The sequence below is a fragment of the Ranitomeya imitator genome, chromosome 2 (genome assembly GCF_032444005.1).
Source record: "Ranitomeya imitator isolate aRanImi1 chromosome 2, aRanImi1.pri, whole genome shotgun sequence".
NCBI lineage: Eukaryota > Metazoa > Chordata > Amphibia > Anura > Dendrobatidae > Ranitomeya > Ranitomeya imitator.
The window spans coordinates 199,350,576-199,376,367 of record NC_091283.1 but is presented as its reverse complement, the minus strand read 5'-3'; the positions used below and the strand labels follow the sequence as shown (position 1 = coordinate 199,376,367).

Below are 25,792 nucleotides of genomic sequence, written 5' to 3'. Positions count from 1 at the left end.
ATGAAGCAAACGCATGAGAACTGTTGATGCTTCTGATATTTTCCATAAAATTTCTACTATGTTGATGCATTCCTTTCATTAACTGCTCAAACAGATCTGAGTAGTGAGGTCTCGGTAGCATAACTTTTCCTTTTTGGCAGCATTGAGTAAACTGATTGTCAGATGGTTTTTCATCAATGAAATTCAGAGAGTCGCATTTAGAGCAAACTGCATTCATATTCCCACAGTAGTGTTCATGAATTGTACTTTCATTGTCTGTTACATAATGTGCAAGTTGTTGAATATTGTCCTGGTCGTGCCTTAGTTGGTAGAGCATTCGTTTTTTATGAATTTGGCGATCATGTTGTTCCTGTTGCACAACAGTTTGTTGTGGTGTCTCCGGTTGGCGACGTTGTCTGTGAGATTCCGTATCCTGGGCTTGTCTGGCGGCAGTTTGTTGTGGTGTCTCCTGATGGCAACGTTGTCTGTGAGATTCCACATCCTGGGCTTGTCTGGCGGCAGTTTCTTGTGGTGTCTCCTGTTGGCGACGTTGTCTGTGAGATTCCGCATCCTGGGCTTGTCTGGTGGCAGTTTCTTGTGGTGTCTCCTGTTGGCAACGTTGTCTGTGAGATTCCACATCCTGGGCTTGTCTGGCGTCAGTTTCTTGTGGTGTCTCCTGTTGGCGACGTTGTCTGTGAGATTCCGCATCCTGGGCTTGTCTGGCATCAGTTTCTTGTGGTGTCTCCTGTTGGCGACGTTGTCTGTGAGATTCCACATCCTGGGCTTGTCTGGCGGCAGTTTCTTGTGGTGTCTCCTATGGGCAACGTTGTCTGTGAGATTCCACATCCTGGGCTTGTCTGGCGGCAGTTTCTTGTGGTGTCTCCTGTTGGCGACGTTGTCTGTGAGATTCCGCATCCTGGGCTTGTCTGGCGTCAGTTTCTTGTGGTGTCTCCTGTTGCGACGTTGTCTGTGAGATTCCACATCCTGGGCTTGTCTGGCGTCAGTTTCTTGTGGTGTCTCCTGTGGGCGACATTGTCTGTGAGATTCCACATCCTGGGCTTGTCTGGCGTCAGTTTCTTGTGGTGTCTCCTGTTGGCGACGTTGTCTGTGAGATTCCACATCCTGGGCTTGTCTGGCGTCAGTTTCTTGTGGTGTCTCCTGTTGCGACGTTGTCTGTGAGATTCCACATCCTGGGCTTGTCTGGCGGCAGTTTCTTGTGGTGTCTCCTGTTGGCGACGTTGTCTGTGAGATTCCGCATCCTGGGCTTGTCTGGCATCAGTTTCTTGTGGTGTCTCCTGTTGGCGACGTTGTCTGTGAGATTCCGCATCCTGGGCTTGTCTGGCGTCAGTTTCTTGTGGTGTCTCCTGTTGCGACGTTGTCTGTGAGATTCCGCATCCTGGGCTTGTCTGGCGTCAGTTTCTTGTGGTGTCTCCTGTTGCGACGTTGTCTGTGAGATTCCACATCCTGGGCTTGTCTGGCGTCAGTTTCTTGTGGTGTCTCCTGTGGGTGACATTGTCTGTGAGATTCCACATCCTGGGCTTGTCTGGCGTCAGTTTGTTGTGATGTCTCCTGTTCCCGATGTTGTCATTTTCTTGCTGCTGCTGCTTTTCTGTCATCCTCATTGGCGTATTTTCGTTTACGACCCATTCTACATACAGGGAGACGCAGGCACGCACCCTACACAATGGCAGCACTTGACAGCAGTGGAGGACAATGATGATTCCAGAATTCGCAGCAGACTGTGCCCGTCGCTGAATCAGAAACGTGGGATTTCTACGTCCTTTATGACATCATCGTCGATGTGCCCGTTGCTGATTGGTCGAGGCCAATCCTGGCCTCGACCAATCAGAGACGCGGGATATCTACGTCCTTTATGACATCATCGTCGCTGTGCTCATCGCTGATTGGTCGAGGCCTGGCGGCCTCGACCAATCAGAGACGTGGGATTTCCAGGACAGACAGACAGAAAGACAGACAGACGGAAAAACCCTTAGACAATTATATATATAGACTAGACTGTGGCCCTATTCTAACGCATCGGGTATTCTAGAATATGCATGTCCCCGTAGTATATGGACAATGATGATTCCAGAATTCGCGGCAGACTGTGCCTGTCGCTGATTGGTCGAGGCAACCTTTATGACATCATCGTCGCCATGGCAACCATTATGACATCTACGTCGATACTGTGCCCGTCGCTGAATCAGAAACGTGAGATGTCTACGTCCTTTATGACATCATCGTCGCTGTGCCCGTTGCTGATTGGTCGAGGCCTGGCGGGATTTCTACGTCGATGCCGCATGACATCCGTTGCCATGACATCCATCATCCGTTGCCGTTGCCATATGGCAACCATTATGACATCATCGTCGCTGTGCCCGTTGCTGATTGGTCGAGGCCGGGCGGCCTCGACCAATCAGAGACGCGGGATTTCTACGTCGATGCTGTGCCGGTCTCTGATTGATTGGTTGAGGCCGCCAGGCCTCGACCAGAGAGCCGGGATTTCCAGGACAGACAGACAGACAGACAGACAGACAGACAGACAGACAGACAGACAGACAGACGGAAAAACCCTTAGACAATTATATATATACTAGACTGTGGCCCGATTCGAACGCATCGGGTATTCTAGAATATGCATGTCCCCGTAGTATATGGACAATGATGATTCCAGAATTTGCGGCAGACTGTGCCCGTCGCTGATTGGTCGAGGCAACCTTTATGACATCTTAGTCGCCATGGCAACCATTATGACATCATCATCGCTGTGCCCGATGCTGATTGGTCGAGGCCTGGCGGCCTCGACCAATCAGAGACGCGGGATGTCTACGTCCTTTATGACATCATCGTCGCTGTGCCCGTTACTGATTGGAGACGCGGGATTTCCAGGACAGACAGACAGACAGACAGACAGACAGACAGACAGACAGACGGAAAAACCCTTAGACAATTATATATATAGAAGATATATATATAGATATATATAGATATATATATATATATATATATATATATATATATATATAGATAGATATATACATATATATATATATATATATATACATATATATATATATATATATATATATATATATATATATATATATATACACACATCCATACATATACACGCACATGAGCATGTATACACGCACATACACAAATTTCTATAAGGTTTTTTGTATTGCCCTGACCACAACGGACGTGAAATAAATGCATATTCCCTTACAATAACCTTGAAAATGCGTCTACTATGGAGATGAGAACTTTGGAACATTTTTTAAAATACAGTTAAAGGAAGTAATAAAGCAGCCAAATCGACTGCTCAAGATGATACATATTAAAACAAGCGTCCTATTGTGACAGGAGAATAGGAACATTTCCTTTAAAGGCAAAGGCTAGATTCATAAAGCGCAACAAAAGGTAGCTATAATTGAAATGACAGGGATCCACTATAGAAATATCACTTTTTTTATATACATTATTTTACACTTAAAGCAAAGAGACAGAATGAGAACTATGATTTTGTTCATATAGTAGGTTATATGATTAACATGACATCTGCCAATAGTTTCTTTTTTATATAAGACATAAAAAAGGTTATTCTCAACACAATCACCAATGAGGCCTGAGCTTGACCCCATTGAGGCCTAATAAAATAGTATACCATTAGCTTTTTACAGCATGTTTACCCATATGTATCTCTTATCAGTCTTACAATGAAACCTATCAATAGAGAAAAGGTCTGCCTTTCAGCATTGGAGAAAGTCCCACAGAAACCCTTTGCTAAACAGGTTCCCAATTAAGTCCTCATAACTTTAGACATTATCCCCTTTCTGGGTAGGGATAACCAATTACTGCTAGGTTTTGCCATATGCACACAAAATGTATGCCCCAAACACTGAACCACAAGGAAGCTACCAAATAAAGTGACCACTGCTCTTGGGACATGGGCAAAGCTGCTCCTCAGTTTTGCATTGGATTGTGCACTGTTCAGGTCAGCGGCACAACAATACCGCTGGTCCAAATTGTCAATCAGGAACACACTGTCCCCTGGAGATCAAGAAGCATCTTATTTTCCCATCATGCCTCTCATTTTCTCCCTTATACCTCTCATTTCCCCCCCTCACTCCTCTCATTCCCCCCTAACACTTGTCATTTCGACCTCACATCTGTCATTTTCCGATCACTCCACTATTTTCCCTCGCTCCTCTCATTTTGCACTCACACCCCTCATTTTCCCCTCAGTATATACATGTTTGTCATCTCCCTTATACATAGTATACACCTGTATGTCTTCTCTTGTATATACCTGTATGTCATCTCCCCTGTAAATAGTATATACCTGCTGTGTGTCATCTCCTCCTGCATATTGTATATACCCATGTGTCATCTCCTCCTGTATATATTATATACCTGTATGTCATCTCATCCTATATATAGTATAAACCTGTATGTCATCTCCTGTATATAGTACATACCTGTATGTCATCTCCCCTGTATATAGTATATACCTGCTGAATGTCATCTCCAGGATCTCATTAAAAGCTACAGGAAGCGACTAGAAGCTGTTATTTTTGCAAAAGGAGGATCTACTAAATATTAATGTCACTTTTCTGGTGGGGTGCCCATACTTATGCACCTGTCAAATTTTGTTTGAATGCAGATTGCACATTTTCTGTTAGTACAATAAACCTCATTTCAAGGCAGAAACATTACTGTGTTCAACAGTTATTAAATATATGAAACTGAAAGGGGGGCACTGCTAGACCTAATATTAACCAACAGACCAGACCGCATATCAAATATAAGGGTTGGGGGTCACTTGGGGAATAGTGATCACAAAATAATAAGTTTTCATGTATCCTTTAATAAGATGTGTAGTAGAGGGGTTACACAGACACTAAACTTCAGGAGGGCAAATTTCCAACGGATGAGAGAGGATCTTGGTGCAATTTACTGGGACGATATCCTGAGACATAAAAATACACAAAGAAAATGGGAGACATTTATTAGCATCCTGGATAGGACCTGTGCACAGTATATACCGAATGGGAATAAACATACTAGAAATAGGAGGAAACCAATATGGCTAAATAGAGCTGTAAGGGGCATAATAAGTGACAAAAAATAGAATTATTCTTACCGTTAATTCGGTTTCTAGTAACCCACCACGACAGCACACCTGGAGGATGTCACCCCTTTCCTAATAGGGACAGGAAATGACAAGAGGTTAAATAACCCCTCCCTCATCCTCCCCCTCAGTGTTATTATAAAGGACCACAGGAGAAGGAATGCTTCAAATTCTATTTATTCTTTTCAGAACGTATAACAAGCAAAGGGAGGGATTACTCCTGCTGTCGTGGTGGGTTACTAGAAACCGAATTAATGGTAAGAATAATTCTATTTTCTCTAGTAACCCCCCACGACAGCACACCTGGAGCAGTACCCAAGAGTAACATTTAGGGAGGGACTACAGCACTAAGGACTTTTTCTCCGAAGGCTAAGTCTTTTTTTGACATCAGGTCAAGCTTGTAATGTTTGGAGAACGTATGGACCGAGGACCACGTAGCCGCTCTGCATATTTGCTCAATGGAATCACTGGCTTTCTCGGCCCAGGAGACAGCTGTTGCCCTAGTAGAATTAGCTGTGAGCTTTTCTGGTGGTGGAAGGCCTTGAATCTGATAGGCCTCCAGGATTGCCCTTTTTATCCAATTCGCAATTGTAGATTTGCAAGTCTTCTTCCCCTTATTCTGGCCGAGAAGATGAATAAACAGATTCTGATCCTTTCTAATCTTCTCTGACGCTTGAAGATAATAGCGTACCATTCTCCAAACATCCAGAGTATGGAAATGTTCCTCTTCCTTATTCTTTGGCTCCTGATAGATAGAAATAAGGAAGAATTATCTCCTGCGATTTGTGGAAATCAGAGACGACCTTTGGGAGAAAGGATGGATCCAATCGCAGGATAAGCCTGTCCTGTAGAATCTTCATGTAGGGCTCATTGATTGACAGGGCTTGTAGTTCACTAACTCTTCTGGCTGTTGTTATAGCTACCAGGAAGGTGGTCTTCCAGGCAAGTTTATCCATACTTATAGATGACAAGGGCTCAAACGGTGGCAGTGTAAGTCCTTTCAGGACTATATTCAGGTCCCAGGATGGAACTATATTTATGGGTTTGGAGATATGCGGGATGCCGCCGTCATGAATCTTCTCACCCATCTATGGTCAGCTAAAGACTGGTCAAAATAAGAGCTCAAGGCTGCCACTTGTACCTTGAGGGTGCTGGGTCTGAGACCTTTGTCCAGCCCATCTTGTAGGAAATCCAGGATCCTGACTAGGTTCGGTCTTTCTGGGTTAGGTTGTTCAGGAGCACACCATGTGATAAAAGTCTTCCAGATCTTCTGGTAGATAGAATTAGTTACTGTTTTCCGGCTTTTTTGTAGTGTCTTAATGACCCTTTGATAGCCCTCTGGTCCTCAGAATTCAGAAGCCAGGCATTTAGGTGTAACCTCTCGGGATCTGGATGGAGTATTGGCCCTTGGTAGAGAAGGTTTTTGACCGGAGGAAGTGCTATTGGACCATCTATTGTTAGGCTGATGAGGGCCCCAAACCAGCTTCTTTTGGGCCAAAGTGGAGTCACCAAGATCACCCTGAGTTTCTCTGCCATTATCTTCTGCAGGACTCTTGGTAGAACTGGCAATGGCGGGAAAGCGTATGCTAGTGTGAATGTCCATGGCTGGACCAATGCGTCCACAGCTAACCCCGGATTGATTGGGTCTAGCGAGAAGAACTGGTCTACCTTTGTGTTCTGACTGTTCGTGAACAAGTCCACTTCTGGTTGTCCCCATCTTCTGACCAGTATCTGAAAGACTTCCGGGTTTAGGCTCCTTTCTCCTGGATGGATCTTTGTCCTGCTCAGGAAGTCGGCTTGTACGTTTATTTCTCCTTTTATGTGTAGGGCGGATATGGAGAGAACATGTTCTTCAGCCCACGAAAATATTCTTGCTGATATTGTTTTTAGATCCTCGTGTCTTGTACTTCCCTGATGGCGAAGGTGGGCAACTGTTGTCATGTTGTCCGAGTATATTTTTATATGGGAATTCTGCACAAGAGTTACTGCCGCTTTGAGAACTTCCTCTACTGCTTTTAGCTCTTTGAAGTTTGAGGATTGCTGTGCTATTTCGGTTGACCAGTATCCCTGGAATATGTGCTGGTCTACCGTAGCTCCCCAACCTTTCCTGCTGGCATCTACTGTTATGGTGACTGCTGGGTCCTGCAACCAAGGAACTCCTCTCATTAAGTTCTCCTTCTGTAGCCACCATGTCAATGAGGATCTTACATGCGGTGGTATCCAGATCTTTTTGTCTAGAGAACCTGGTGATCCGTCCCAGCTTGATAGGATATGGGTCTGGAGTATCCTGGTGTGGGCTTGTGCCCATGCCACCATCTGGATGCATGATGTCATGGTCCCTAGAACAGACATGGTCCATCTTGGAGATACTATCTTCTTGTCCCGCAACATTCTTATTTTTGATGTAAGCAGGGACCGCTTTTGTTCGGGTAAGAAAGATGTTTGGTTGTGGGAGTCTAATAAGACCCCTAAGAAGATCTTCGTTGTGGACGGAACCATATCCGATTTTTTGGGGTTTACCATCCATCCCAGGGATAACAAGATCTGGACTATCGTTTGAAGATGCTCCTGTAGAATCGGAACCGTGGGGGCCACTACCAAGAGGTCGTCGAGGTACGGGATTATGCATATCTGCCGACTTCTGATGTAGGCCATTACCTCGGACATGACCTTTGTGAAAATCCTTGGAGCCGAGGATAGTCCGAATGGGAGGACATTGAACTGAAAGTGGTCTATAGCCTTTCCTCTGGTGACCGCAAACCTTAGAAATTTCCAATAAGTCGGATGGACTGGGACGTGATAATATGCGTCCTGTAGGTCGATGGTTGCCATGACGAAGTCCTGCCCTATTAGGGGTACTGTCGATCTGACGGACTCCATTCTGAATCTTCTGTAAGTTACATATTGATTCAGAGGTCTTAAATTGATTATCATCCGATGGGTTCCATTTGGTTTTTTTTATCAGAAATAGGTTGGAATAATGACCTTTGTTTCTCTCATTTTCTGGGACTATGGAGACCACATTGTTGACTAAGAGATCCTTTATCCCCGCTATCAATGTGGATTGTAGCTTTGGTGTGGATAATGTTGTTGTTTTTATTCTTTTTTGGGGATATGATATGAACTCTATTTTCATCCCCTCTTTGACCAATCTTAAAGTCCACTGATCCACACCGATCTCTTGCCAGAATGGGAGGAAGTTCGAGATCCGACCCCCCACAATGATGGCGTCATTGCTTTCTCTGATTTTGGGGTTGGGAAAGAAAAAGATTCCTGTCTTTCCCTCCTTTTGGATAACTCCAACGACCTGTCTTTCCCTTCCCTCTGTATTGAGGAGTATGCTCTTGCTAGGGTTTCTAGGTTCTGGTAAGGTTTTCTTCTTGTCTGAAGCCTTCTCCAGAAGATCATCCAAGGCTGGTCCAAACATATACTTTCCTTTGAAGGGAATCGAACACAGCCTCATCTTAGAAGTCATATCACCAGACCAGGATTTTAGCCAGAGTGCACGCCTTACTGAGTTTGATAATGCAGCTGATCTTGCCGTCACTCTCACGGATTCCGTGGAAGCATCCGCTAAAAAGCCTGTTGCTTTTTGGAAGATAGGCAAAGAGGCTAGAATATCTTCTCTCGGAGTACCTGAGGACAAGTGCTCCTCTAGCTGCCCAGCCAGCGATGCATTGATCTAGCCACGCAAGTGGATACTGAATTAATGTTCAATAAGGACGCTGACGTTTCCCACGATTTCCTTAGTAGTCCGTCCATCTTACGTTCCAGAGGGTCTCTCAGTTGGGAGGCATCCTCGAATGGTAGCGTGGTTTTTTGGCTACTCTGGCAATTTGGACGTCCACTTTTGGAACCTCCGACCAGCAAGAAGCTGTCTCGGCATCTACAGGAAATCTGTCCTTAATTTCCGCTGGAGTAGTCAGCTTCTTTTCTGGGGCTTCCCACTCTTCCAGAACTAAATACCGGATATTTTAGTGAATAGGAAACACCTGACGCTTCTTAGAACGAAGCCCCCCGAACATCTCTTCTTGTACTGACTGGGCCGTCTTCTCTTCCTCAATTTCAATAGTCTTCCTCACAGCTGTGAGGAGTTCTTCTATGTCAGTTGAAGAGAAGTAGTATCTCTCTTGCTGGACGGTCTCAGGGTCAAAGGATAATTCACCTTCCTCTAGGGGTTCGTCTGATGTCTCCCCTTGAGAGTCCTCCTGCCCTTCTTCCTGTGGATTAAGTTTCCTTTTCTTAGCCTCAGGAGGGGCACTAGGAGATGGTGTAGGCTGGGAAAGAGTGGCCAGAGATGTTCTAATTTCATGCTGGATTAAGCCTTTGATCTCATCCATCAGAGACGGCTGTTCCTCCCTGATAATTTTTCCTGTGCATTCTTTGCACAATGATTTCTTGTATGAAGAGGACAGCTTCTTCATACAAACTGCGCATTTGTGGGTAGTTTTGGTTTTGCCTCCTGGTGTGGGTTCCTTGTCCCCCTAAAAGGAAGGGGAGAAGGAATCATAAGACAATAACCCACATCAGGGAGTGGACACCCTGGGCCAGACTACTCACTGGGGCCGGGATGGTGCTATGATCTGCAGGTGCAGAGCGCGAGGAAGCAGACATCTCCATAGTCTTCACCACACAGTGGTCCTACCTGCGATGTCTTCCTGTCCAGGGCCTAAATATATAGGCGACCGGACCCCAGCACCTGTCGTCCTGGATGAGGACCTGCTCCTCCGGTGTCCGGAAATACGTGGGGGGAGAACGCCGACGTCTTCCATGCTGTTTGCCTAGCGTTGCAGCTGGAACGCATAAGGAACTTCCTATTCAGTGAAGCCGGCCGCCGGTGTCTGACGTCATATCCTGCCGCCGGCTTCAGACCGGAAGTCCCCACACACGCGCGGAGGAGGAGAAGGCCTGGAGAGCTCAGAAAGGCCTCCAGCCGAAGAACGCCCCAGACCTTACCCGCAGGTGCGGAATGGAGCGAGAGAAGTCCCGAGTCGGAGGAGACGGGAGCAGCGAAGGGGAATAGACGTAAGTCCGATCCCCGCTGCCCGGCCAAAAAATCTCTATTTCCCCCCGGTGACCACTGCCGGCACAGTACACCTGGGATGACCTCTTCATCCCTAGTAGGGACAGGAAAGAACACAGAGGGGGAGGATGAGGGAGGGGTTATTTAACCTCTTGTCATTTCCTGTCCCTATTAGGAAAGGGGTAACATCCTCCAGGTGTGCTGTCGTGGGGGGTTACTAGAGAAAGAAAGCATTTAGAAAATTAAAGAAAGTAGGTAGTGATGAGGCATTAAATACAGAAAATTAAATAAATTCTGTAAAAAGCAAATCAAGGCAGCAAAGATTGAGACAGAGAGACTCGTTGCCAGAGAGAGTAAAAATAATCCTAAAATATTCTTTAACTACGAAACTAAAAAATGATAGTGTTGGCCCCCTTAAAAATAGTCTGGGTGAAATGGTGGATGAGGATGAGGCAAAAGCCAATATGCTAAATGACTTTTTTTCATCAGTATTTACACAAGAAAATCCCATGGCAGACAAAATGACTAGTGATAAAAATTCCCCATTAAATGTCACCTGCTTAACCCAGAAGGAAGTACGTCGGCGTCTAAAAATCACTAAAATTAGCAAATCTCCGGGCCCGGATGGGATACACCCCCGAGTACTGCAGGAATTAAGTACAGTCATTGATAGACCATTATTTTTAATCTTTAAAGACTCCATAACAACAGGGTCTGTACCACAGGACTGGCGTATAGCAAATGTGGTGCCAATATTCAAAAAGGGGACAAAAACTGAACTCGGAAATTATCGGCCAGTAAGCTTAACCTCTACTGTGGGTAAAATCATGGAGGGCATTCTAAGGGATGCTATACTGGAGTATCTGAAGAGGAATAACCTCATGACCCAGTATCAGCACGGGTTTACTAGGGACCGTTCATGTCAGACTAATCTGATCAGTTTCTATGAAGAGGTAAATTCCGGACTGGACCAAGGGAACCCAGTGGACGTAGTGTATATGGACTTTTCAAAAGCTTTTGATACGGTGCCACACAAAAGGTTGATACATAAAATGAGAATAATGGGGATAGGGGAAAATATGTGTAAGTGGATTAAGAGCTGGCTCAGGGATAGGAAACAAAGGGTGGTTATTAATGGAGTACACTCGGACTGGGTCGCGGTTAGCAATGGGGTACTACAGGGGTCAGTATTGGGCCTTCTTTAAACATTTATTAATGACCTTGTAGGGGGCATACAAAGTAGAATTTCAATATTTGCACATAATACTAAACTCTGCAGGGTAATCAATACAGAGGAGGACAATTTTATATTACAGGATGATTTATGTAAACTAGAAGCTTGGGCTGATAAATGGCAAATGAGCTTTAATGAGGATAAATGTAAGGTCATGCACTTGGGTAGAAGTAATAAGATGTATAACTATGCGCTTGATTCTAAAACTCTGGGCAAAACCATCAATGAAAAAGACCTGGGTGTATGGGTGGATAACAAACTCATTCAGTGGCCAGTGTCAAGCAGCTGCTACAAAGGCAAAAAATAATGGGATGCATTAAAAGAGGCATAGATGCTCATGAGGAGAACATAATTTTACCTCTATACAAGTCACTAGTTCGTCCACACTTAGAATACTGTGCACAGTGCTGGTCTCCGGTGTATAAGAAAGACATAGCTGAACTAGAGCGGGTGCAGAGAAGAGCGACCAAGGTTATTAGAGGACTGGGGGGGGGGGGGGTCTGCAATACCAAGATAGGTTATTACACTTGGGGCTATTTAGCTTGGAAAAACGAAGACTAAGGGGTGATCTTATGTTAATGTATAAATATATGAGGGGACGGTACAAAGACCTTTCTGATGATCTTTTTAATCATAGACCTGAGACAGGGACAAGGGGGCATCCTCTACGTCTGGAGGAAAAAAAGGTTTAAGCATAATAACAGACGCGGGTTCTTTACTGTAAGAGCAGTGAGACTATGGAGCTCTCTGCCGTATGATGTTGTAATGAGCGAGTCGTTACTTAAATTTAAGAGGGGACTGGATGCCTTTCTTGAAAAGTATAATGTTACAGGGTATATACACTAGATTCCTTGATAGGGCGTTGACCCAGGGAACTAGTCTGATTGCCGTATGTGGAGTCAGGAAGGAATTTTTTTCCCCAAAGTGGAGCTTATTATTTGCCACATGGTTTTTTTTGCCTTCCTCTGGATCAACATGTTAGGGCATGTTAGGTTAGGCCAGTGTTCCCCAACTCCGGTCCTCGAGAGCCACCAACAGGTCATGTTTTCAGGATTTCCTTAGTATTGCACAGGTGATTGAATGCTTGCCTGGCCAGGTGATGCAATTATCACCTGTGCAATACAAAGGAGATCCTGAAACCATGACCTGTTGGTGGCTCTCGAGTACCGGAGTTGGGGAACACTGGGTTAGGCTACGGGTTGAACTAGATGGACTTAAAGTCTTCCTTCAACCTTAATAACTATGTTACTATGTTGCAAAAAAAAACAATTTTTATAAAACATTAAGCTTAAGATTGCCCAAACTTTTTTCATATAACTGTATATACATATACAATTACATATATATATACATATATATATACACACATATATATATATACATACACACACATATACATTACAATTAAATATATAGTACAGACCTAAAGCTTGGACACCTCATTTTAAGATTTTTCAGTATTTTCATGACTATAAAAATTGTACATTCACACTGAAGGCATCAAAACTATGAACTAACACATGTGGAATTATATACTTAACAAAAAAGTGTGAAACAACTGAAATTATGTCTTATATTCTAGGTTCTTCAAAGTAGCCACCTTTTGCTTTGATGACTGCTTTGCACACTCTTGGCATTCTCTTGATGTGCTTCAAGAGGTAGTCACCAGGAATGGTCTTCCAACAATCTTGAAGGAGTTCCCAGAGATGCTTAGCACTTGTTGGCCCTTTTGCCTTCACTCTGCGGTCCAGCTCACCCCAAACCATCTCGATTGGGTTCAGGTCTGGTGACTGTGTAGGCCAGGTCATCTGGCGTAGCACCCCATCACTCTCCTTCTTGGTCAAATAACCCTCACACAGCCTGGAGGTGTGTTTGGGGTCATTGTCCTGTTGAAAAATAAATGATGGTCCAACTAAACGCAAACTGGATGGAATAGCATGTCGCTGCAAGAACATCCGTTCACCTTTTCTGCGTCGCACAAAGACATGGTGTTTGGAGCCTAAGATCTCAAATTTGGACTCCTCAGACCAAAGCACAGATTTCCACTGGTCTAATCTCCATTCCTTGTGTTTTTTAGCCCAAACAAGTCTCTTCTGCTTGTTGCCTGTTCTTAGCAGTGGCTTCCTAGCAGCTATTTTACCATAAAGGCCTGCTGCACAAAGTCTCCTCTTAACAGTTGTTGTAGAGATGTGTCTGCTGCTAGAACTCTGTGTGGCATTGACCTGGTCTCTAATCTGAGCTGCTGTTAACCTGCAATTTCTGAGGCTTGTGACTCGGATAAACTTATCCTCAGAAGCAGAGGTGACTCTTGGTCTTCCTTTCCTGGGGCGGTCCTCATGTGAGCCAGTTTCTTTGTAGCGCTTGATGGTTTTTTGCCACTGCACTTGGGGACACTTTCAAAGTTTTCCCATTTTTTCAGGCTGACTTTCATTTCTTAAAGTAATGATGGCCACTCGTTTTTCTTTACTTAGAATTTGTACTATGGCAAGAAAAAAGCAGCTAATAGTCTATTCAGTAGGACTATCAGCTGTGTATTCACCAGACTTCTGCACAACACAACTGATGGTTCCAACATTTATAAAGGCAAAAAATCCCACTTATTAAACCTGAAAGGGCACACCTGTGAAGTGAAAACCATTTCCGGTGACTACCTCTTGAAGCTCATCAAGAGAATGCCAGGAGTGTGCAAAGCAGTCAAAGCAAAAGGTGGCTACTTTGAAGAACCAAGAATACAAGACATAATTTCAGTTGTTTCACACTTTTTTGTTAAGTATATAATTGCACATGCGTTAATTCATAGTTTTGATGCCTTAAGTGTGAATTTACAATTTTCATAGTCATGAAAATACAGAAAAATCTTTAAATGAGAAGGTGTGTCCAAACTTTTGGTCTGTACTGTATAATATATAGAGAATAGATAATAAATAGATATAGATAGATAACAGATACTAGATAGATAGACAACAGATTGACAACAGGTAATAGGCAGATACTAGATCGATAGAGATAATAGATAAATAGACAGAATAGATATATAGATAATAGATAGACAGATAATAGATAGACAGATAATAGATAGACAGATAATAGATAGACAGATAATAGATAGATATATATTAGCATAGTACTAAAGCTAGTGTTTTATGCAGCAGTTTTTTTTTTATAAACCAGCTACAATACTGACCTTATTGTTTTTAGCCATCTCGCTGAACATGAGCAATGTTTCTGCAGCAGCCAGAGCAAATATCAGATTCTTGTGAACGGTTGTTCTCTCTGATTTAGGAACTCTGAAATTAAAGAATATTTAGTACATAAAACGCAAATAAATGAAACCTGCAGAAATTACAGTATAAAAAAATTCTAACTGCAATTCAGATTAGGAAATCAGATACTATGTATCAAAGGTGATGATCAGACATCTTGAAACAAATTAAAAACTATCAATTTAAAAGCATCAAATATTATAGAACGTATTTGTACGTGTTTTGGTTCAAAGGGAGTCTGTCATTAGGTTTTTGCTATGTAATCTGACAGCATCATGATGTAGGGGCAGAGACCACAGCTGCAGTGATGGGTCACTTATAGTGATGAGTGAACGTGCTTCGTCACTATTCATTACTTGCTCGAGCATCAGTGTGCTCGGGATGCTTGTTACGCAGCGAGAATTTTTTTTTTTGCTCGAGCTGGAGCTCGAGTCCCGGTCCCACATGTTTGGTGCTTTTTAGACAGCCAATAAATATGTGACAATTGTCTGCCAGTCACTGTAATGCCATAGCCATCTTGATGGTGGCATTACTGTGATTGGCTGGTTGTATAGCCTCATCAGGGCTATATAAGACCGGTGAAGCCATGTTCGTCGCACTGCACCCCGGACACAGGTAGAGCAGGGAGAGGTGCTGATGAGAGAGGGACAGAATTGTAGCCAAGAATTCAACAATTTCAAATTTCATTTAAGTACAACAGCCCTTCCTAGGGCTAACGAAAATCAATATTCATACTGCTGTTAGCAGCACTTAGGGAGAGATTGTGCTGAAGGGATCATGTACGACAGGATAGGGTGAATTGCACATTCTTTATGCAAGTGGACGTGATGCTGATGGTGAGGGCAGAGGGTGAGGGCAGAGGCCGAGGCCGTGGGCAAGGTAAAACTGTGCCTGCTGCAGGAGCACAACAAACACACAATGTCGATCTAGCTTCATGTCCCACTTTGTAGTGGGGCACGGAACACCAGTCAAAGCCAGACCAGTGTGAAAAGGTTGTTCGATGGATAGCAGATAGTTACTTTGCCAGCACCACCCTGTCTTCCACACAGTCCAGTCTCCGTAGCCATGATTTGGACCACAATCTTCACCCTGATCCTTCTTCCCTCCACCATGTCAAGTGCTCAGAGACAAGTGATCCCACACTTGGGCATTCTGAATGTTCACATTTGCATTTATAGATTCTGGGCTCTTGTCTTGTCCGTTTCAAGGGGGACATGAGGAGATCGCATGTAGCGATGCCCAAATATTTGAGCAGCCATGCTCACAAGAATGAGATGGTGGGAAAAGGCAATTACTGTCGTAAGAGGTGGATGATGATGAGACAATTGCCAACAAGTGGTGTTTTGTCAGGAGGATAACCAGGGTGCTGACGAGAAAGGCGAGGTGGTGGATAATGAAGTCACTGACCCAACCTGGGAAGGTGACATGCACAGCAAGGGATCCGCAGTACCACAACAAACAGACACAAGGTGGGCAACTGTTCCCCAGAGCACCAACACAGGTGAAGTTGCCAAGCCAAGGGTTAAGTGTTTCCGAGTCTGGCACTTTTTTTTTTTTTTAAGACAGTCCAGTTGACTCAGTTGCCATTTGCAACATCTGTCATGACAGCATCAGCAGTGACAGCACAACTAGCAACTGGACCACCATCAGCATGCTCAGGCACATGCAACCAAAGCACCCAACTACTTGGCCCAAACGCTGTAAAAGCCACCCACTCAAAGGCTACAATACTAAACGGCCACATTTCCAAACTTCTTGCCCTAAAAATGTTGCAGTTTAGGCTTGTGGAGATGGAACCTTTCCTCAACCTCATGGCGACAACCGTCTCTCACACTCTGTTCCCAGCCACAAATATTTCTCCTGGTGTGCCGTCCCGGCTTACACAAGCACGTGTCGCATAATATCAGCGATGCCCTGACTAACGCCGTTACTGGGAAGGCAAACTTAAACATGTACATGTGGCAAGGGATGCTACATTTCCCTGACGTCACACTGGATGAACATTATAGAAGTCGGGACCCAGTCGGATCCTGGGATGGCAAACATGCTACCAACCCCAAGGATTGTGGACCGTGGTTCAATAAGGGTTGACCCCACCTTCTACAGCAGTTCGTGCATCTCTTCCTCCTCACCCTCCATCTCTTAAACGTCAACATCATTTGCAAGCTGGAAGCACTGCAGCACTGCCTCGTCCAAGCGGCAACAAGCTCTGCTGAAGCTAGTCTGCTTTGGAGATCTGTACTCAAATTCAAAGCAGGCAAAATTAACTGGTTTAATGCGTCCATTTGCAGTTTCACTGTAGCAGCTGTAAGTGGTAGTGGTGGGAGATTTTACGCTACAGGAGCTGGAACTACTGCTTCTGAACTCTCCAGTGCTTAGCTTCTATCCATTTCTGGGGGCTTCTTTATGTATGAGGGAGGGCCAGGGCCGCAGTCATGACCAAGGACTCCGGGGCATCTGTGCCCTGACCTCCTATCACATGAAAATAGTGTCCATTATTCTGCATACCTGTGGCTCCACTTTCCACACCGTCAGGGTCCTCTCTGCTCTGCTGTAGGCTCCCTATAGACGATTCTGCATACATAGAGACACCGTCCATCTCAACTTTCAAATGAACAATTTTATGGTTTTCTTTATGCAGCACATCCACATTCTTCACAGCAGTTACAGCAGGTTTCACATTACACATTTTTTCTCTTTCCCTGCACTTCTCTGTCACACAGCATGTACCCGGGTCAGAGGCAGCAAAGCAACCCCTACATTTCTTTGAATGTACACCATATTTGACTAACTACTGTGTTTTTTTATTTGTAGGCCTCATTACATTTACAGTAAACCGTAGAATGATTTGTTTTACCAAAAAATGATCTTGGTCTCATCTATTCACAAGACATCTGCTGAACCTCTAAAAATAGTGGGGCCACCTGCTGTCCCTCCAAGATTCAAACTTTACAGTATTAATAAGAAAAAGAAAATGTGTCCACCTCAGATGCATAAATTATTTTGCAGTAGCTATATACGGCTATTCAAAGCATAGCTGACTGCTGGCCTTACAAAAATGCTTAGTGAGGGTTGGCTGCTGGCCCTCTGACAATAGTAAGGGCCACCTGATGGTGTCACACACACTGTAGGAAAGAAAGTGCAACAAGAAGGGATAAGTGGAAGGGAACCATACACAATGGAAGCGGGGAGTGGATAGCCCTAGGCAGATCTAACGTCACCCTGTCTGCCTTAAAGTCCCTATATAGGTTCTGCACCCATCACCGAGCAGGATACCTAAACCCTGCCTGACCCTAGTAGTAAGCCCTGCATAGGGGAGGACAGGATGTACACTACTCAATCCCCACTATCACTAGAGACAGATGGGATACACAAACAAGGGGAACACTTAGCTTGAGCAGACTCAGAGAGAAACAGACGTCTTTCAAACACCAAAGAGGAAGATAACCTCAACAGGAAAATTGAAATATCACCGGCAACTCCCAGCAGCCAACTGGGAGTTACAACCACCCTGGTCCAGGTGTGTCAACTAAAGCCGGGGGAGGTTGTCACTGGCTCCTAAATTCAGAAGGACCAGGAAGAAGTCTGCAAAGCAAACTGCTGAGACTTTCTGCAGTCAGATACAGAGCAATATTCTGCAGTCTCTGATGCACCCGTGACAGATGGCTCTCTGAAAATAGTATGGGCCGCCTGATGGCCCTCTGACAATAGTATGGGCCGCCTGATGGCCCTCTGACAATAGTATAGGCCGCCTGATGGCCCTCTGACAATAGTAAAGGCCGCCTGATGGCCCTCTGACAATAGTAAGGGCCGCCTGATGGCCCTCTGACAATAGTAAGGGCCGCCTGATGGCCCTCTGACAATAGTAAGGGCCGCCTGATGGCCCTCTGACAATAGTAAGGGCCGACTGAAGGCCCTCTGACATTAGTAAGGGCCAACTGATGGCCCTCTGACAATAGTAAGGGCCGCCTGATGGCCCTCTGACAATAGTAAGGGCCGACTGAAGGCCCTCTGACATTAGTAAGGGCCAACTGATGGCCCTCTGACAATAGTAAGGGCCGCCTGATGGCCCTCTGACAATAGTAAGGGCCGACTGAAGGCCCTCTGACATTAGTAAGGGCCAACTGATGGCCCTCTGACAATAGTAAGGGCCGCCTGATGGCCCTCTGACAATAGTATGGGCCGCCTGATGGCCCTCTGACAATAGTAAGGGCCGACTGAAGGTCCTCTGACATTAGTAAGGGCCAACTGATGGCCCTCTGACAATAGTAAGGGCCGCCTGATGGCCCTCTGACAATAGTAAGGGCCGACTGAAGGCCCTCTGACATTAGTAAGGGCCACCTGATGGCCCTCTGACAATAGTAAGGGCCGCCTGATGGCCCTCTGACAATAGTATGGGCCGCCTGATGGCCCTCTGACAATAGTAAGGGCCGACTGAAGGCCCTCTGACATTAGTAAGGGCCAACTGATGGCCCTCTGACAATAGTAAGGGCCGAGTGATGACCTCTCTACAAATAGTGTCGGCCTCCAAATGGTCCTGAAAAATAAGAAATAAGTTAATTTATGAAGGAGGAACTTTGAAAGTAAACAGGATGTGTTTGATCATGTCTCACACACCACATATGGACAGATAAGATTAAAATGCCAACATTACATTTCCTGTAGAAGGTTTTTTTTCACCATAGAAAGAAATGCAAAGGTGCAAAAACACATGTGAACTTAGCCCAAGGTGAATAGAAGCATTTTTTTCCCCTATTTATTTTGCCTTGTATACTAGTAATTATCCTTTAAACAATATTTCTTAACGTTTTTTTCCATTCAAATCCATTTTAACTGCGTGTTTGTATGTTTTATTGTCAGTCCATAAAAGTGGCGTATTACTCTGACAACATTGTTCTCAGCACCGACCTGTGATTCAGAGATGCTTCCAGGGGTCTCCCCCATGCTGTTCCCATGCCATTTCAGCACTGATTCCATTGATTTCAGCAATTTTTAGACCTATAGACCTCTGGAAGGGGGCCTGGAAAAATGCTTGAGCTTCCCATTGACTTCCATTATACTCGTTGCTCGTGTTGAGCACCCAAGCATTACGGTTTGCTAGACTTGAGTAACGAGCACTAAAGAATTTTAGTACCAGCTCATCACTATCACTTCATTTACTAGGTGCAACAGTTGTGATAAGCTCATCGTTTCCTCTGCTGCAGATCTAGCAGATCTCGGAATGCTGAGCTGTGTCTAACCCCGCCCACAGCACTGATTGGCAGCTTTCTGTCAATATGTAGTGTACACAAAGCAGCCATTCAGCAGTGGCGGTGTGTTGGACCAGGAGGCACGAGACACTTAGTCCTGCAGTGATAATCTCCTGCTGATCTAATACTGATTTTATTGAAACAGCAAAACAAAGACGAGTAGGTGACACATCGCTGGAATCCAGGTCTGTGCCCCTACATCATGCTGCTCTCAGATTACATAGCAAAAACCCACTGACAGATTTTTAAAAGGATAGAACCATTTTGTCTACAAAAAAAATTATAGCATTTTTTGCGAAGACTTTGCGCAGTTGCTTATACATAGAAACATCAGTTGAAAATAATCAATTCAAATGCGGATTTCTCTGTAACGGAGGAAAGGCAGGCCATGCAAAGTTATTGCTGGACTTTTCTTTGAAAGAGCCTTATTCACATAAATAGTTTTCCATCACTCTACATCTGAATCTTTCTCTAAATACACAGTCCTTGTGTCATACATGTATAGTATATAGCGTTCTTTGAATTTGCACTTCAAATCTTTGTCTTAAAATGTTCAGTAAGATGTAAGGATCATTAACTAACTTACATAATCACTCCTGCTGGTACAGAAATATTAATTTTCATGTCCATTGTGTTTGAAAAATATCGTTGCAAAAAACGTATTTTTTACATTATGCCCATATAACTTGGCGCTGCAAAGAATGAAGGCGATAACATTAATAAAGTGGTAAAAGCATCAAGTGGGTGCTTACCCAACAACAAGGAAAAGAATAAAAGTTACTACAAGAGCGCTTAGTGATACTCCGCATCCAATAAAAGTCAAGGTCTTCAGAATCCACTCTTCTTCTTCACTTCTCTGTACATAGAAATAAAATGTGTTACGTGAATGTCCATGTTATTAAATAAAAACAACAAAAACTATGAAAACTATTCACAACACAATCTGTATGACATGTTTTAGTAAGGTCCACCCATTAGAACAAAAAGTATACATTTATTCGGAAACCAGGTGTCACGGGGCTACCGCGACAGAGAGGTTCCAGAGAACCGCAGCTCTCTGGGCCTCGTTCACACACAGTGAACAGAAGCTCTTCTCCTGTATTCTGACCTGGCTGCTTTGTGCCAGCAGTGCAGGAGTTAACCTAGTTGCTGAGAGCTGGGTCTTAGCTGAAGTGGATTTTGTAATCTCCTCCTCTACATAGACCCAGCCTTGACTACAGCTATTGTCAGTGGTCAGTTCTGCTGCCTGGCTTGAAGGTTGAAGGAGCGTGGTATTAGGAGCTTGGAGGTTTATTTACAGAGATTGGTGTCTGCTGTTTTGGTTTAATGTTAAACCTGTTTTCCTTCCTATTTTTTTCCTTCTCTTCCCTTCTCTGTGTTTCCTCTGTGGTTGTGCGAGCATTTGGTGAGTTTGAGACTTTTAGTTACCTTGTCTGTATACCGTTTATTGTTGTATTTATACACTGGTGCAGTCCACCTCCCTTGGGGGGAGAGGGGGCCACTAATAGGGTCTGCACAGGAGACAGGGATACGCTGGCGGCTCAGGCCTCCTAACCATCATAGGTACCCCTGAGAGAAGGGAAAGCCAGGGCCCCATTATAGTGGCAGGGACAGGTGTGGGTCCCAGTACGCCGTTCTGCCCCTTTATCGCCATTAACGGCGTGACACCAGGGAGCGTTAATATGTGGAGTTGAGAAAAAGAGTACAGGTCAGTGGTGGACCACAACCTGGTCAATGTTAGGAACCACATTACTTATCGGAACAGATCTTAATAGAATATTCAAACAAGGTTTTGCCAATTACAGTAATAAAAGTCACTGATTGAGATTTGTTTTACCTGAACGTCATAAACTTGCAACAAGACCGCAAAGTTGGTGGTGTGGTTACAAAAACAACTTGTTGAGTGAGGGAAGGTATTTTTCATCTGACACCCATCTGTAGACCAGCCTCCTCCACTTTCTGGCCTAAAACAGAGAAGCCAAGAACATCACATCATCTAAGCTCTTTCTTCTCTTTGGGACACAGACAGAAACCGCATTGAAGAAGATATCCATTAGTACTGAGCTGTGTGGCTGTGAAGCCAGCACTCAAGTGAGAAAACTATTGCTTAAAGCAGCAACTCGGATCTGCTCATGTTTGCTTGGACTCTCACTATGCTTTATGTTCCTCACTCGTTTCTTTTCTCCTTTACAAAGAGTTAGAACTCTAATATATCCTTATGTGGCAGTTTGGGATCAGTATTTTCACCAGCATGTGCAACCCAAAACCGGTAGTGGAATGTTATCACAAAAAGGTTAATGAAAAACTTTGGGGATTTTGTTTTGGACCTACTCCTCATTTGGATTTGCAAATAGTTATTTGGCCATTATTTTGTATAAGTGTGAAAGACACCACAGGGTGCTTTCACATACAGAATTTTAGGGAAAAAAAGAAGCTATTTTTAATTTTTGTATTTTTTAGGCTCAAATATGCTGAGGCCAGATGTTTTCTGGGCGTAAGTAGGGAAAATATAAACACAAGACAGTGTTAAAGTTTTTTATTTGGCTCAAAGGTCTATGCAGCACAGTAACTAATGCGCCAGATGACTGGGACTAATCATGTGTGGTCAGTTTTGTCATCACTTTTTATTATTCCTATCTTTCATTTATCAGGCCATCTGGTATATCTGCCTCCTTTGGGGTGGAGCAGTAACACTGAAGGGAAAGCATACAGGTTGACCTTGAGAAAATAACTCATTTTTATACATTATATGCTTAAAAAGACCATAAATAACCAAGAAGAGTAACCAAAAACCAGTTAGAGAAACAATTAAAATGGATGACGCTGGCTACATCTCAAAGAAGACCTTTCAACTAACTTAAAAAAATTTGAGTTAAACGCTTTGTAAAAAAATAAAAGTACCTGAGCGTCACTAATTTTCTTGTGTCATTCTATTGTGTAAATATTCACATTTATTTTCAAGGGCAACAAGTGAAATCTCTGCTTGTAGTTCGGCAGGGCATTTCTTCAGAGTCTTCTCTGGGGGCGTGTTCTTTAACCCCTCCCTTCTAGATGCTACCAATTACAGATCAGCTGCCAAGCTGTGATTAGCAGGATCTTGCAGAGAAGGTAAAAGGGCACGCCCCCCGGCGAAGACTTCAACATAACAATGACAGATTTCACCTATATACTGTAAATAACACACGATCCACAGTTTACAATAGGTGATGTCACAGCTCACCTCCTCCCGCAACTTCACAATGATCTTTGCCCAGATCAATGTAAAGATCAAGAAGTATCTTGCAGCCTATGTCCAGATGGCTGCTGGAAAGAACAGGGATTACAGGTCCTATTGTTTTGTTTTTCAGATTAAAAAAAAAAAATACTATCAAAAATTTAAAAAACATTTAACAAAAATGAGATTTTTATAGAATAAGACATTTGCTCATAGCACATTGTCATTAATTTGTGCAGAGACTTCGTAGAAAATAATTTTAAGCTAATGTAGAAACTGAATACGTACTAGAAAGTGCTACCTTGGCACCGACAGTGTCAATTAGGACAATTACAGAGTGAATACATGAGATGGAGAAAATCCGCCTACTTCGCTGACACACTGTATTCGACCTCACTTTTATATACCAAGGTGGGCAATTAACTTTCACACGGGACCACATGAGAGACCGAACGTAGGCTATGGTTATTGGCGCTCGCTCATCTGACGCCACTGTTTAAATTTACTTTGTTGTCCATTAACCTATTGCTCAGTCATTTCTATCATTGGCTTATCATAATGGTTATATATAGAATGGTTTTTCTTTAGTCAAAACAACCATTAATTACAATTTTCCTTTGTTTATATACATTATGGGTTCTTATAATCCCCCCCCACCGAAAAAAAAAAAGTAAAAACATTTATTTAACCCCTTCACGACATCCGGAGGTGTGATTCTGCAAAACAGAGTACACCGTAAACTGACGAAGGATTTTCAATCCGAAACGCGCGTCGGGGTGTGCGCGTTGTCTGACTCCACCAGACCGGACTGTAAAAGGTACATTGCCCAAAAAAATGCTTTTATATATCTGTGGGAATTTTTGTCTGCATTTTTGCACCCTCACTATCCAATATGGATTCATATTAATGTTAAAGTCCTTTTCAACATTTTTTTTACTACGAGTTAAGTCTCATTTATTTTGTCTTTTTAAAAAAGAATACTATGCACTTTTTTGCACTTTATATTGTGCTTTGATTTGTATTTTATTTTATTTGTCATCCCCAATTACCTCCTTTTTTGTATTGTTTTGATTTTATGCATCCATAAAATTCCGTATGCATTATTTTTGGGCCCTTATATGATTATTTTGTCAGCAACATAGATATAAATTTTATTATCCTCTGACCCGGTTTTCATTTTAAAGTTTTTTAACTTTTTGTATAACTGATGTATATTTCTGCTGGAGTATTTGTCCAGAAGCGTGCACACATTTTTTCTATTTTTTCTTTTAATTTGTATTACTGCTTCACTGTGTAATATGGATACAAGCAATTTTGGCATACAAATTGAGTCCCTTTTTGGTCATGTTCCTCTGGTCCTGTGGATTATAAGTCCTTAACTCCATTCCGTCTGACCTGCCCCCTCCTCAACAACTTCTGTTGATCCCAGGAGCTTCCCATCTGGCATAAGTTTCCATGAAGCCCACCATCAATTCCTTTCACTGTAACCCAGTTGACCTCTTCTAACCAGGGAGACCGAGACATGACACTCAGTATCTTTTCAGGGCCCTGGGCCCAAGACTGTCCCAGCGTCCACATGAAGCTTGGGTTGTGTCTTCCTACTGTTAAAAAAAAAAAAAAAAAAAAAAAAAACTTTCACTAAAGGATCCCTTCCGCCTCTGTTACATCCATTTTCTTATAACACGTTGGCACCTTCATTATCCAGCACTTCTTGACTAAAACTCATCACTCACCCTCCTCCACTCTGGCTCCAATGTTAAGGCTTTGGAGGGCAATGTCTTGTTTGACTAACGCCCTACCGTCTCCATAGCCTTTACATCGGAGTGAGTCCCAGGACCAGGGAAACATTACCAAAAAGGGACTGTCAATTTGTATGCTGCAATTACATGCATCTTTATTACACAGTAAAGCCGAACCTGTTGAACCAGACCTATGGCCTCCTGTCATATCTGTAGCTGCATCCGGATCCGGTCCCATGGACGGCAAGGTAATAAGGACTTTCAGATTACAAGTAAGTCACGAAAGCACCCCACAACTGTCTGACTCCTGTTAGTAAGAGGGGTTTCAGGGCAAAGAGAACTCCGTTTCAGCCCACAGCAATCCGGCCCTGTACCCCCCTCACTGCGATAAAATTAACCCTGAAAATGGCACAGAGCAGAGTCATCCTATGCTAATAAAAGATGAACTGATGGATCAAATTTTGGGGTGGGAGACACGGTGTGGTTATCCACAAAAAAAATTAAACTTAAGATTACCTCCACTATGCTCGGATCCAAATTCAATGAACCATAAGAAATAACTTGTCAATCCTGTGGCCACTCGGTTGAAGCTTCCCCCTTTCTTTCGAATACCCAATGTGTCCCTTAAATCTGTGCTTAAAGTTCACCACTCGCCTGTTCTTCCTGTTTGGAATCCTGCTCCTCCTGTCTTGGTTAAAGGTAATCTAGAATTTGAAGTTCAAAAAATTCTAGATTCACAGATAATGAGAGGGTCCCTACAATATTTAGTGCATTGGAAAGTTATGGACCAGAAGAGAGATGAGGGGTCCCAGCTGGAGACATTAATGCTAGCATCTTAGCCAGACGATTAAATCAATCTTTCACTGAAAAACCTGGTCCTAAAGTTTCAGAGGCCTCTGCGCAAAGATAGGTACAGTCATCGGTGTCTAAACATATTGCCGTAACCCCTGCCCGGGT

The 25,792-nt window shown here is 43.6% G+C and overlaps 1 protein-coding gene across 1 annotated transcript in view; it reads right to left on the bottom strand.

The window, feature by feature from the left end:
* The window catches only part of ADGRD2 (adhesion G protein-coupled receptor D2), a 238,968-nt gene that overhangs the window by 102,905 nt on the left and 110,271 nt on the right, over positions 1-25,792 (bottom strand). The window contains exons 13-15 of the mRNA XM_069748470.1: positions 21,720-21,846; positions 20,635-20,738; positions 14,555-14,657 (exon numbers count right to left, since the gene is read on the bottom strand). Coding sequence (XP_069604571.1) covers positions 14,555-14,657; positions 20,635-20,738; positions 21,720-21,846 — 334 coding nt within the window. The remainder of the gene's footprint in view (positions 1-14,554; positions 14,658-20,634; positions 20,739-21,719; positions 21,847-25,792) is intronic.